This window comes from Pelecanus crispus, chromosome 3, assembly GCF_030463565.1.
Source record: "Pelecanus crispus isolate bPelCri1 chromosome 3, bPelCri1.pri, whole genome shotgun sequence".
Classification (NCBI taxonomy): Eukaryota; Metazoa; Chordata; class Aves; order Pelecaniformes; family Pelecanidae; genus Pelecanus; species Pelecanus crispus.
Genome location: NC_134645.1, coordinates 45566893 through 45582013, shown reverse-complemented (window position 1 = coordinate 45582013; position 15121 = coordinate 45566893). Strand labels below are relative to the sequence as shown.

At 36.7% G+C, this 15121-nt stretch overlaps 1 protein-coding gene across 1 annotated transcript in view; it reads left to right on the top strand.

Moving 5' to 3' along the window:
* Positions 1 to 15121, top strand: part of DNAH8 (dynein axonemal heavy chain 8) — a 155834-nt gene that overhangs the window by 50085 nt on the left and 90628 nt on the right. Inside the window, 12 exon segments of the mRNA XM_075708595.1 lie at positions 1421 to 1525; positions 2538 to 2651; positions 3246 to 3308; positions 4455 to 4555; positions 5473 to 5610; positions 8620 to 8860; positions 9884 to 10083; positions 11586 to 11739; positions 11844 to 12007; positions 12154 to 12256; positions 12876 to 12980; positions 13279 to 13440. Of these exon segments, the coding sequence (XP_075564710.1) occupies positions 1421 to 1525; positions 2538 to 2651; positions 3246 to 3308; positions 4455 to 4555; positions 5473 to 5610; positions 8620 to 8860; positions 9884 to 10083; positions 11586 to 11739; positions 11844 to 12007; positions 12154 to 12256; positions 12876 to 12980; positions 13279 to 13440 (1650 nt within the window).

Sequence of the window (15121 nt, the reverse complement as noted above, 5' to 3'; positions counted from 1 at the left end):
AGAAAGTGGCTTTGCAGAAAAAGAACTGATTTTCTTGGTGTACATCAAGTTGAACATAAGCCAGCAAAGTGCCCTTGCAGCAAAGAGGGTTAAGGGTATCCTGGGCTGTATTAGGAGTTTCGTTGCCAGCAGGTTAAGGGAGGTGATCCCCTTTACTCTGGGGTGTGAGACTTATCTGGAGTGCTGTGTCCAGTTCTGGGCTTCCCAATACAAGAGAGACATGGACATACTGGAGTGCGTTCATCAAAAGCTGATTAAGCAATTGGAGAATCTGACATATGAGGGGAGGCTGAGAAAGCTGAGAATATTTATTCTGGAGAAGGAAGGTGAAGGGGGTATTTTATCAATGTGTATAAGCACCTGATGGGCGCTAGGAAGGAAGAGGGAACCAGATTCTTCTCAGTGGCAGCCAGTAACAGGACAAGAGGCAATGGGCATGAATTGAAATAGAGTAAATTCCATTTAAACCTAAGAAAAATTTACTGTGAGGGTGCTCAAACACTGGAACAGATTGCCCAGGGAGGGTTGTGGACTCTCCATCCTTGAAGATATTCAGACCTTGACTGGACATGAATCCTGGGCAACCTGATTTAGGTGGCCGTTCTCTGAGGGGGGCTTGGACTAGACAATCTCCAGAGGCCCCTGTCACCCTCAGTGGTGCAGTCTACACCACTCAGAAGCTGAACAGGAGAGAATTCGAAGTGTAGATATCTGCATAGAACAAACAGTTGTGTTTATCAGCCATCACAAACTGCACAGAACACAACTTGTAGGTCAAAGAAGCAGCTAACATAATGCACACTGCTATTTGTCTTGGTTAGCAAATCTTTTGCCTACCTGTTGGGAAACTAGAAAATATGAAAATGATCTTATTTTTAAATAATGCCATATGTGTAGGAGGATGATAATAATGCAGAAGATATGCAAGCAAATTGCAAAGGAGAACAAGCAATAAGAAAGGTTCATACTGTAACAGATACATATGCAGGCATTTGATAGTTTGGCAAACATATAGTAATACAAATTTTACAGATGATATGGCAAAACATTTAAAAATGCATAGTTTAGTGTGCATAATTATTCAGTTAGGAAAAATTCATCAAAATCTACATTCAGGTGGAATGTAGATCAGTGGAATAAAAATACCAGAGATGATAAAATTTTATATATTTTTAGTATTAAATTTATTGGTTTTGTATATTTTTTTCTAGTATTTAATCCAAGACATCTTTAAAGGAATATTTTTTGCTGTTGTTCCCTAGTTCTTCATTCATCATCTTTATTTTAAAAAAACTAATAAATATTTTATGCCTAAATTACATGAACAGATTTTCTTCGAAATCTTTCTTACAAATTGGATCTATGTTCCTGCAAATGAAAGTAAAATGCATCATTCCTAAGGTTTTTTTTTTTCATCTAGGAAGCCTATGCCATTTTAAATACATTTGAAATCGAGGTTACAAAAGAGGAATCAGAAGGAGTTGATACACTCAGATATTCTTTTAATAAACTACAGACCAAAGCTGTAAGTATATAAAAGTATGTTATTTTCCATTTGTCTTCATGTGCTTTTTTCAGAGCATAAATGACAGTGTGGGACCAATTGTCACTGCATTCTGTCTTCTCACTCTTGGCCTCACTTGCACCTTTGATTAGTATGTTCATTTTCTAATTTTACTTTTATAGAGCTCTTTAAATATTATTGTAGTTTTCAGATATATGCTTAAAACCTGCAAGAAAATGAGAAACTTATTATGTGTGTCTGCTCTTTCTGCTCTCCTTCATTTCCAGTTTTTCTGTCATTGCTGTCTGAACAGGAAGATTACTACACTTAGATGACCTGTTTTTAAGAAGTGCATACTCTGCCCGTGCACTTAGCCCTAAGTGGTGATTGCACACTTAACCTTTATTGCTTAGGACAGCCTTATATCCCTCAAAAGCTCAATGTTTATTGAATATTCCCTGTAGTGTAGAAGGTTAAATGGAAATATGTAGATATTTTGTTGGAACAATTAAGTTAGATCCTGTCCCACAGATTAATCACTCTGGAAAGAACTCAAGAGCTCAAGAGTATATTTTACATTTGCATTTCATGCAGCTCTTGGTTCTTCTCTCAAGCTTTGGAACAAAGAATAAGTTGTTAAAGAGAAGGCTGAGCCATCCATGAGGAAGAGGCCCCTAGCACTTTAGGTTTTGAGAGTTGTTTGGAGGGAAGGAAGAAAATAGGATCTTTTTTTTCTCCCTTTTCTGTGTCCTTTTGTTACCCAAACCCCTTGTAATGGAACATGTTCACTTAAAGGTGGAGGGGAGATTTTGTTATGGTTTTTGTTTGGGTTTTTTTCTCTCCACTTTTCATGTCAAAAATTGAACATATAGCACCATAAAAGAAAAAAAAAATCTATTTAGCTTCAAATAATTAATTTTTGTTCATAATTTTAATACTTTTTATTTATAAATACATTTGGGTTATATATAACTCAAATATCTGTTCCTGATTTTTAAAGAAATAACTTTGATTTTAATCTTTTGCATGTCAGACCAGAGTTCAAGATGAGTTGGTTCGAGTTCAGCCCAAATTTAAGAGTAATTTGCTAGAATCAGTCACAGTTTTCCGGGAGGATGTGTCAAACTTTGAAATATCATATGAAATGGTAAATGAATTTAGTAGTTACCTGTAAGACTTGTACTTAGTTTTTCAGTATTGATGGTTTGCAGCAGTTGGGTGCCAGAATGTTATTCTGCTGAGCTACTGAGTGTTTGATACCATGGCTGCTAAGCAGTCATCGCTGTAGGTCAAACTTTTCAGTATGAAGAAATAGCAGAGCATACAACTCTGTAAGGAAAGAAAAAGAATCCCGGGTTGTACAACTTGCCATGAAATCTTAATTTAGAAATTAATTTAGAAAATAATTTAGAAATTGTAGCACATGTTGTGGCATCTTTGCTCACACATCAACATTAAAAAGACAGTCTCAGGCTACTCACTGGGTATTTTATTTTCAGCAAAAGAACAAAATATGAAAAATGAAAATCTAGTTGTATTCAGTTTAATTAAGCTAAAGAATTTTCAATTTCATAAAAGTTATCTTTTGTTAGATTTACCATTTTAAGCATTACCAAGATATGTAACTTGATTGGATTTTGACCACCAAAAAATAGGCATTTTGTGATGACCGTAAATATACAGTGGTCTTCAGTCACTTTGAGAATTAATATTCAATTTTTGTTAACTCCTTGTTTGAAAGGAAGGGCCTATGGTTCCAAGTATTCCACCTCAGGAAGCCAGTAACAGGCTACAGATCTTTCAGGTAAGAAAATAAGCTATTGAGTTTCCAAATAATTAAAATTAGATCTGCTATTGCTTATCAAAACAAGTTTAGAAAAAGACATATTTACAGTCTTTGGTAAATGTGTCTTGGTGGATATTCTGCATAGTATTATGTTATCTATGCTTTAGTTTCTATCAGGCAATGTTTTCCTTAATGTGGAAGGATTGATTGATTGATGTGTAACCTTGCTTCACTCTTCGCGTTTTGTGAGCAGAAATTATTGACCTGAAGTAATAAAAGCAGTAGAAGAGGGTGGAGTCAAGTACAACAACTTGATAGTGACTGAAAAGAAGCCAGGTTACATATCAGTCACATGAGCCAATCTTTTAAAGAACACATTTTCCATTAGATAACTGTCTTTCAACTTATTTGTTTGTTATGAACCTTAGTTCATGGGTCCCTTAATCAGTTTTTAATCTATTTTTAATCCTTCTTCCTTTCTCTGCAATTCATAGTAACTTGAAGATTTTTTTCAACAGGACTTTTGTCAGTCTCTTACATATTGTATAGACTCTGTAAAAATAAATTCAAAGTTTGTGAAAAGCAGTAACTAACTAGCAGAAGGTGCTTAAAACTCCGAATGCATCTAATATATACTGAAAATGGAGTGAATTTTGTTGAATTGGCTGTATTTTTTTATTTTGCCAAGGGAATGTTTTGTACTTATGGATAGTAACTGCCAAAATCATCTTTCTATTTTTCTATGGTGATCATATCCTTTGGACAGCAGCTATACTTTGAAAGTAGCTGTATTTTTTGGCACTCTTCAGTGGTTTTTTCAGGCTTTATATTTTACCAACTGATACAAATATTTCTTCCTTTTTTTTTTTTCCCTCGATGATGTAGAATTCATTTCACATCCCATTTTAATAAAATGCTTCTTCAAATTACTGCTTCTTGTGTAAACTTTCACTATTTGAATTCAATATGTGGATTTGAGTATTACATGAGAACTCTTCAAAATTTTAGATCAAAACTATTTTCAGACATTTAAATATGCTTCTAATAGAATTATTTTAAGCCAAGTTTAGAACTGTTTAATGATTTATTATTGGACAATTTTAAATTAAAACTTACATTACAGACATATTTTCATTTTGTCTGTATGAATCCTAATTTTATCAGGCTAACTTTGATGAGCTGTGGAGAAAGTTTATCACATACTCATCTGGTGAACAGTTGTTTGGATTGCCTGTCACAGACTATGAAGTTTTGCATAAAGTCAGGTAACTGTGGAAATACAGCTGTCTTAGGTGTTTATTAAGTGTGTTAGAAAGGCTTAGGGTACACCAAAGAGGGAAATATTACAATACGGAAAGTTTCCATTGCCTTAAATTAAATTAAAAAAAAAAAAAAATCAATGAAAACTTTAGTGGTCTAATGAACTTGCCAATAAAAAATAATTGTATTTATTATGGTAACAGAACCATACCAGACTATTTTAAAACATTTAAATACTGTATAAAGGAGCAGAATACTGTGTCCTAGAAAAATATTTATATATACTTATATAAAAGTGGATGAGTAAATATAGTATTAGGTATTAAGATATGGTACAAAGAGCAAAGAAGGAAAAGGCAAGGAAAGGTCAGCGTATCATCATATATGAAAAATATAACTAGAGCGTTCGTGAAAGTCTAAATTTTTTGAGCAGCTGTACAATTGAGAATTAGATTCTAAAGTTTCTGCAGCAGCCATTTCAGTGGTTTGATGATGATTCACACCATATGAGGATCTGACCCTTTCTGGCTGTTTTTAGATCAGAGTTTTAGCTCAGATCCAGAGAGTGCTTCCAAAGTGAATCGACTAATTGTCTGCACTTGCCATGCTCTGCTTTGCACTGAGCCAGCTCAGGGTACACAAGCTAGGTTCCTTTTGGATGAATAGAAGTTTTCTAGATCTAGACTAAAGCAAAACTTCCCCCAGATACGTTAAGTGTGGATATTAGGTCTTTAGCACCAACTGTCTGCTCTCTTTTTTGGATTTTATTCATGAAGTGTTCTTTTCTACATTAAGAAACATAATCTAATTGTTCTACCTCAATTTTTTGTAGTGATGTTACATATACCATGTATTTAACTACTGTGAGATATCCAAATAGCTGATTGACATTATCGGTATGACTTTTTTTTTTCCTCCCCAGGAAGGAGTTAGGCTTGCTTCAGAAATTGTATGGATTATATGATACTGTAATAAACAGTATCAATGGTTATTATGAGATACTTTGGACAGATTTAGATATCGAAAAAATTAATGCTGAACTTCTGGATTTTCAAAACAGGTATGTTCATAATATGAATTATAACTGATGCTAAATGCAGTAAGATTTAGGTGACTTCAGTAAAGCTATTTGATATATTTAAATATAAAACTTCCATGAATAAGGTTTATCAAAAGTAATAAGATCCTTCAAGGAAGAGTGGAATAACACTATACTTTTAGTTAACCAGCCTTTTACCTGTAGTTTTGATAATTGAAGGGCATACGATCAGTTTAAGAGTCAATCTCCTTAGCTAAACCAACCAAGAGGTTAGGAGAGCTGGAAGTTTATTTGTAAAAAGTTCATTCTTCAAGTAGGAGGATTAGCCTGTTAAGTCCTCAATACAAGAATAATGTTTCTGAGTCTTTTAGAATATTTTATCCTTTTTTAAAAACATTTCTGCCATTTCAATTACATTAACAATGCTAAGTGTCTTAAATAGTATGGGTTTGTAAAAAAGTTACCAATATTGCAGTAATGCTGAAAGCTTAAAAGGGTTTTGACACTGTTGAGAGGATTAGATGTAATTAGATTGATTGAGAAGTATTTTATAACCTTTTAATTTAACTCTATTTTTAATATTTTCAAAAGTGCATATATTATTTTCTGAAGAAATATAATACAGAAGACTATGACAAGGTTTATTTTACAACAAAATAACTGCATCATTGAGTGCAGTCCCCAAGTCTCCTGCTACCTAACAGAGTCCTGTTATAAGCTTGGCAAGCTCCGTCCTAAAACAACAGCAGCTTTCTTGGCACTTTTTTTTGCACCCCCTTATAGTCCTCCTATTAGAACAATATTCCATAATCTTTCATTATTAATTTCCAAAATAAAGGTGTGACTAATTGATATATGTTTGTACTTGTGCCAGTATTTGGTATTTTAGAGTATAACTATACTACAGTTATAGAGCAGTGCAGGCCTATTAAAACATCTTTAAATCAGTCTTAGATATTGTTAAAATCTAATTGCTGAAATACAGAGCTCCACAAGAGCTAAATTATATTACTGTCTGAAATTGACATTTGTTTAAGGTAGTTCAAAGAGAAGTGTATAAAAAGGCAATTACTTTTGTAACTACAGTGAAGAGAAAAACCTTCCATATAAATAATTCTTTCTTAGGCTGTTAAATACACATCCCACCTATTTACCCACCATTTCCTTCCACTTTGTCAACATATCGTACCTCTTGGCATTATTTTGGCAGTTTTTCATGGCTCATCACACTGATGAGTTCAGGTAACCCAGAAATAGTAGCATAACCTTCCTAAACTAGGGGGAGAGGATCTGTATGACAGAATGTGGAATTTTTTACTTGATTTTTTTTGTTGTTGTTGTTATTGGCTTGTAGCCCAGATGTCATCGTTGTCTGGTAAATATATGTTTTTCTGAAGGTTAACTGATATATCAAATGTATCATTATAAGGCACAAAATTGGTAAGTGAAGAATTTCCACAGTTTTGAAATCGCACTTTTGACAGTCAGAGTTGAAGGTTGGATCTTAGATTTGCATTATTTCTGAATTTCTAAGAGGGAAACATTAACCAGAGACTAGTAGCCTTTCAAGGAAATATGTGCCAAAGAGTATTTTTCTTTCCCAGATGTGAGGTTACATATGCTGTTAGAATTTCAGGGATTAAGAGTCTCTCAAAGCAGCAAGATGTCATCAGACACCTAATTGGCAGTATCTTGTCTTTGTGTAAAACAGTGTATCTCCTGGTTCACAAGACTCAGTAAGGATAACAGGGCTTCCAGCTCTGGAACCTGCAGCATGTCATTCAAAATCTGCCTCTTAGCTGTGTCTGATTCCTGTGTCCCAAATCACTGAACCTGACATTAACTCTTTACTAATGAATTAAAAGAATGGCTGCAAACAGAGAAATTTATAAAATATTCAGATGGTTTCCTTGCTTTTCTAAGGAAAAAGGTGGTCAGTGACATCATTGTCTGTCCATGTCTCTGCTCCTCTTTTTCAGCATCCTTGAATACTTTTTTTTTTTTAATCTATTGGCTAGTTTAAACTTTCAACAAGGCAGATTTTTCACAAAATAACCTTAAGTGCCTCTAAGTTTTATAAAAGTGAAAACTTCACAGTAGTCCAGAAACAGACATAAAATACTTTTCCCCCTCAGGGAAATGCAGGCAGGTATTAAACATTCAGTTTGACAGCAACCAGGGTGCTAATCAACATGAATGTACTGGCAACCACATAGCACCAGCATAGCTCTAAACCAGACACAGACTGCTGTGTTGTACCTGATTACAGAAAATATGAAATTCTATCAGTGGGAAGTAGGGACATAAGTGACAAAGGATGCAAAACCAAGGGAAATATGATCCAGGCTTTATTACTTTTCCTGCTAAGGATATACTTTATCATTTACATTAGGACATTCCTGTGGTGGCTCAACTGCTCAGTTTTTAGTGTGTAGGCTCTGTAAAAATGTGGTCAAAGAGGTGAATATTCATTTAACTGTTTTACTGGGTTTTTTTCTGCATTAGAAGTATATAATTTTCATTCTCTTAGTGAATACTTTCAGGAACACTAAACAAAAGTAGGGGAGAAGGTGGTCCTATCTTTCTAATTTTCATGTCTGTCTCCGAAGTGGTATGTTAATGTGCCATGTGTATTACTGCTATTGTAAATTGAAGTAAATATTATATTTGTAGAAGGATTACATATGTGAAATTTAACTATTTTTGCTTTGTTTTTTGTTTGCCAGTAAAGAGTTTGTGATGATAAGCAGCAGTTAAGCTATGTTTTAATGCAAACTGCAATATTTATGTTTATTTGCAAAGAACATATCAGTGGTTAAAACTGTTAAACATTATGATTTGTTAGTAGGGCATTTGCATTAGTTCTTCCTAAAAAGGTAGACTAATTGGCACAAATTGGAATTTTACATAGAAAATGTTGACCTCGGTACAAGCTGATTCATATCTCCTTGTCTGATTTTTAAAATATTTAAAAATTCCTATTTTGACAAAAGAGGCATTTACTACTGCATCAGTTTAACTCAACTGCAGGTGCCGTCGACTACCTAAAGGACTCCAACACTGGCAAGCATTTTTAGATCTCAAGAAAAAAATTGATGATTTTAGCACGTCTTGTCCTTTGTTGGAAATGATGACCAACAAAGCAATGAAACAAAGACACTGGAATCGTATTGCTGAAACAACAGGACATCAATTTGATATAGAATCTGATTCCTTCTGCCTTCGAAACATCATGGAAGCACCAATTCTTCAACATAAAGAAGATATTGAGGTAGGTGCAGGTATTTTTTCCCTCCTTGTTCATTTTATCTTGTCAGCAAAAATAATACGATTACTTATAAAATTATCACCTTTTTAAAAAATATTTTTTACTTTATTAAAGTCCTTGGATCTCAATCAGACACCACACCAGTTTAAAATAATATATATTTTATTTAGAAGTTCTTATCCATATGAAGAAAGACAGAGGTAGCAGCTGGAATCTTTGGACTCTTATTTCTAGATAAGCTCTTCACATTCTTCCTGGCCCCATTTTCTATGATTTTCTTAGCTCTTTTTAAACAGGAAAACAAACAAACAAAACTTCAAATTATCATGATCACCCAATTTCTTAACTCTTTAAAGATTTGTAAATAGATCAGAAATTTTAGAGGAAAGCTCCGTACTTATTAATATGTAATATGAATACTTTTCTAGATCTTTATGGCTTCTTCTGAACCATACAATTTCAAAACGTCTCCCACATAACCTGAAAAAACTCTCAATGGAGTTTGCAAGTTTTATAGAGTAAATATGCATGCAAAAGCTATTGTCATATTCATACTTGATTTATATAGAATCATTCCAAGGTGATCTGCTTAATTTTGAATTAAGCTCCGATTTGAATACAGTGTTGGACTTGATAACCTTTCTCACCTAAACTGTTTTTAGATTCTGTGATTCTATAAATTGAAATGTGATAAGATTGAGAGTTCATCTGGTGATGAGTCTACATCACTACCCTAAAGCTTGTAGAAATGATGATTCAGAAATCTTGTTATGCAGAAATAACAAAATGTGAACCTACAGAAATGGTATATTCATGCATTTCCAAGAGTGCACTTTTCAGTTATTCATACATGTCATTTGAGTGAGTAAAATTAGTAGTGTGATTTCTGCATGTGTGACACATTTCTATACTATTTTATAAAATTTCATATGTTGTTTTAAAATATTCTATTACTAGACATGTAATATTAGGAAAGACTTGTTTTCTGAAGAATGAAGATTCTAAAAAATGGTTCTTTCTCTGCAGGATATATGCATATCTGCTACAAAGGAAAAGGATATAGAAGCCAAACTATCTCAAATAGCTGACATTTGGGGAAGCCAAATTCTGAGCTTTTCATCATTCAAAGGGAGAGGAGAGTTACTGTTAAACGGAACTGAATCATCAGAAATTATAACGTTGATGGAGGACAGTTTAATGATTCTTGGCTCTTTACTGACTAATAGGTACTTTTAAATTGATTATGTATGGTATTTTTAGAAACACACTGAGATAGGAACTTTACTATTATGAGGCTAAATCAGCAGTAAATTTGAATGGAATATTATTTTTTAATGAAAAAGAATGTTACAACATCTAATGAAAAACTTCCTCAAGTCAAGATTTTCATGTATTAGTAGCAAACTATTGTCTCAATATATTTGAATGTAATCAAGCTGGTAGAAACTTTCTACAAGATTCTTCTTGCTCTAAGTGAATGTGGTAGGTTGACCCTGGCTGGATGCCAGGTGCCCACCAAAGCCACTCTATCATTCCCCTCCTCAGCTGAACAGGGGAGGGAAAATATAATGAAAGGCTCATGGGTCGAGATAAGGACAGGGAGATCACTCACCAATTACCATCATGGGCAAAACAGACTCGACTTGGGGGAATCAGTTTAAATTATTGCCAATCAAATCCGAGTAGAATAATGAGAAATAAAACCAAATCTTAAAAACACCTATCTCCCACCCCTCCCTTCTTCCCAGGCTCAACTTCACTCCTGATTTCCTCTACCTCCTCCACCCAAGCGGCATAGGGGGACAGGGAATGGGGGTTGCGGTCAGTTCATCACACGTCTCTCCTGCTCCTTCCTCCTCAGCAGGGAGGACTCCTCACACTCTTCCCCTGCTCCAGCGTGGGGTCCCTCCCACGGGAGACAGTCCTCCATGAACTTCTCCAATGTGAATCCTTCCCACGGGCTGCAGTTCTTCACGAACTGCTCCAGTGTGGGTCCCTTCCACGGGGTGCAGTCCTTCAGGAGCAGACTGCTCCAGACGGGGTCCCCCATGGGGTCACAAGTGCTGCCAGCAAACCTGCCTCCAGCGTGGGCTCCTCTCTCTCCACGGGTCCACAGGTCCTGCCAGGAGCCTGCTCCAGCGTGGGCTTCCCACAGGGTCACAGCCTCCTTTGGGCACACCCACCTGCTCCAGTGTGGGGTCCTCCACAGGCTGCAGGTGGATATCTGCTCCCCCATGGACCTCCATGGGCTGCAGGGGGACAGCCTGCCTCACCATGGTCTTCACCACAGGCTACAGGGGAATATCTGCTTCAGCGCCTGGAGCACCTCCTCCCCCTCCTTCTTCACTGATCTTGGTGTCTGCAGGCTTGTTTCTCTCACATATTCTCACTCCTCTCTCCGGCTCCAATTGCTGTTGTGCAGGGTTTTTTTGTTTCCTCTTAAATATTTTATGACGGAGGCACTACCACTGTCAGTGATTGGCTTGGCCTTGGCCAGCAGCAGGTCCGTCTTGGAGCCAGCCAGCATTGGCTCTGTCAGACATAGGGGAAGCTTCTAGCAGCTTCTCACAGAAGCCACCCCTGTAGCCCCCCTGCTACCAATACCTTGCCACGCAAACCCAATACAGTGAAACAAGTGTTGTTTAGGGGTTTTTTCACCATTGTAAGTACTTATTTTATAATAGCTTTCTTCAGAATTAAGTAATTTCTGCTTTTCATTCTTTTTTAGATACAATACACCATTTAAAAAAGACATTCAGAGCTGGATTTATAAACTAAGCAGCTCTACAGACATAATTGAAGAATGGCTGGTTGTGCAGAGCCTCTGGATTTATCTTGAAGCTGTTTTTGTAGGGGGAGATATCGCAAAACAGTTACCCCAGGTAAACTTTACAATGCTTGCCTATTATTGTGTATTAAAAGCTGTCTGTGTAGTAATTTCCAACAGATTATGGTGTGAAAATGCTTACATTTTTGCTATGTATAGGAAGCAAAGCGTTTTCAGAATATTGACAAATCGTGGATAAGAATAATGCAACGAGCTCGTGAAAACCCAAATGTAATTAACTGCTGTGTTGGAGATGAGATGATGGAGCAACTTCTCCCTCATTTACATGAACAGTTGGAATTATGTCAGAAGTCACTTACAGGGTATGAATTGCTTGATTTTTAATGCATTATAATTTTGTAAATAGTTTGTATGAAATATTAACAGTATTTCAGTCTTACTTTCACTCTTATGTAGAAAAAATTGAAGAGCTGAAATATTCTAATAAAAATCTTGTTCAATTTTAAAGATACTTAGAGAAGAAAAGACTACTGTTTCCTAGATTCTTTTTTGTTTCTGATCCTGTCCTTCTTGAAATTCTTGGACAAGCGAGTGATTCTCATACAATACAGGTACACCTTTAGTGATTTTTTTTCTGCTTATAACAAAAAAAAAGTTAGAATATGGAAAAGCATTTAAAAATTAAAATGTAACCATTTTCTTATAAACTTCGCTTGAGAAAAATTTTCATTTCTTGCTTTAGTCTTTAACAAAATATGAAATGGATATCTGTAATTTTAAAAAATCTTTAGAATCGGAACACTAGAGTATGGTCCCATCAAGTGATTTGCTGGTGGTTTCTTTCACACCTAAACTAACAGAGGGGACCCTGTGAGGCTTTCCTGCTTTGCATGTTGCAAAATTCATCCAGCTAGTCTGGATTGTTACTGAAGGTTTATATCCAACTAGTCTGGATTGTTACTGAGGGTTGATTGAGATAAGATAATTGATTCTCACACAGTAGCTGATCTCTGTTCTGCTGGATCACCTCTGGACACTAAAAACCCAGCAAATGGACATAATATCCTATGCAACCATTTCTGTGATTATTACCTACAGGTGGCCTGAAATTCATCTGTAGGTTCAGGTGAACTACTTTGCAGGATAACCTTCCTTGAGTTCTTGAGATTTTTTTTTCTGTTTGCTATTGTTATATATTTACATTTAATGACTTCTGAATTATCCTTACAGCCACATCTGCCTTCCATATCTGACAATATAAATGAAGTAGACTTTCACCCAAAGGATTATGATCGCATATTGGCAGTCATATCAAGAGAAGGAGAAAAAATTCCAGTAATTCTTTGAATTTCTTTCCCCTCCCCACCCCCAAAAGTTGCTAATAGATAAAGCATTCTATTATTGAACATATAAGTATATCCTAAATTGAATTATTGCTAATTACAAATGAACATTTCAAGGATTGGTGTAAGAAAACTATAATACGTCTTCATTAAATAAATTTCTAGTATGTTTATTGAAATTAAATCTGTAGTTGTCCTGAATAGAAATTTAGTAACTATTTAGTAACTAATGTTCTTGAGCAGAAGTTTGGTAATTATGTTCTATATTGTACCTTTTATTAATTTTTCAGTTGGACACTCCAGTGATAGCAAAAGGACCAGTAGAACTTTGGTTGCAGGATTTATTGCGTGTGCAGCAGATTTCATTGCATGGCATAATTAGGGCAGCATATTACCAAATTAGTGACCCAGGATACCAGTTGCTGAATTTTCTTAATCAGTTCCCAGCACAGGTGAGATTACAGGATGTGGATTTGTGTGTGCAGTCTGGGTTGTATGTGGGTGGAGGTGGGATGTAAAGACCATACAGGATTATCTATATGAGGAAGTTTTCATGGAGTAAACAAGGACATGGATCTTCTCATAGAATCATAGAATGCTTTGGGTTGGAAGGGACCTTTAGAGATCATCTAGCCCAACCCCCCTGCAGTGAGCAGGGACAACTTTAACCAGATCAGGTTGCTCAGAGCCCTGTCCAACCTGACCTTGAATGTTTCTAGGGATGGGGCTTCCACTACCTCTCTGGATAACCTGTTCCAGTGTTTCACCATCCTCATTGTAAAAAATTTCTTCCTTATATCCAGTCTAAATCTATTCTTCTTTAGTTTAAATCCATTACTCCTTGTCCTGTCATAACAGGCCTTGCTAAAAAGATTCTCCCTATCCTTCCTATAGGCACCCTTTAAGTATTGAAAGGTCGCAATCAGGTCTCCCCACAGCCTTCTCTTCTCCAGGCTGAACAACCCCAACTCTCTCAGCCTGGCCTCGTAGGAGAGGTGCTCCAGCCCTTGGATCATTTTTGTGGCCCTCTTCTGGACCCACTCCAACAGGTCCATGTCCTTCTTGTGCTGAGGGCCCCAGAGCTGGACGCAGTGCTCCAGGTGAGGTCTCACCAGAGCAGAGAGGCAGAATCACCTCCCTTGACCAGCTGGCCACGCTTCTTTTGATGCAGCCCAGGATTTGGTTGGCTTTCTGGGCTGCAAGTGCACATTGCCGCCTCATGCCCAGCTTTTCATCCACCAGTACCCCCAAGTCCTTCTCTGCAGAGCTGCTCTCAATCCCTTCATCCCCCAGCCTGTATTGATATGGGGGGTTGCCCTGTCCCAGGTGCAGGACCTTGCACTTGACCTTGTTGAACCTCATGAGGTTCACACAGGCCCACCTCTCCAGCTTGTCCAGGTCGCTTTGGATGACATCTTGTCCTTCTGGCGTGTCAGCCACACCACTCAGCTTGGTGTCGTCTGCAAACTTGCTGAGGGTGCACTCGATCCCACTGTCTATGCCATTGATGAAGATATTAAACAGCACCGGTCCCAGTGCGGACCCCCGAGGGACTCCACTTGTCACCAGTCTCCATGCGGACATCAAGCTGTTGACCACTACCCTCTGGATGCGACCATCCAGCCAATTCCCTATCCACCAAACAGTCCACCCATCAAATCTGTATGTCCCCAATTTAGAGAGAAGGATGTTGTGGGGGACTGTGTCAAAGGCTTTACAGAAATCCAGATAGATGACATCCATTGCTTTTCCTTGTCCACTGATGCAGTCACTCCTTCATAGAAAGCCACTAGCTTGGTCAGGCAGGACTTGCCCTTGGTGAAGCCGTGCTGGCTGTCTCAAATCACCTCCCTGTCTTCCATGTGCTTGAGCATAGCTTCTAGGAGGATCTGTTCCATGATCCTCAGTAGAAGGCAATCCTTAATGACTTCAGTTTTGGTACCCTAATATAGCATAATATTTTTCTTGTAACCTACTAAAATTACTTTTTTCTTCTCTTGGAGAATCTAAAGTAGAGCTTATATTTTCTGTGATGGATATTGAACCCCTTTCAGATGCAAATAAAATTTCATGTGCAGAACAATTTCTTTCTCATAATTTAAGACTGCAAGAGCTATGGCTATGATTATTTAT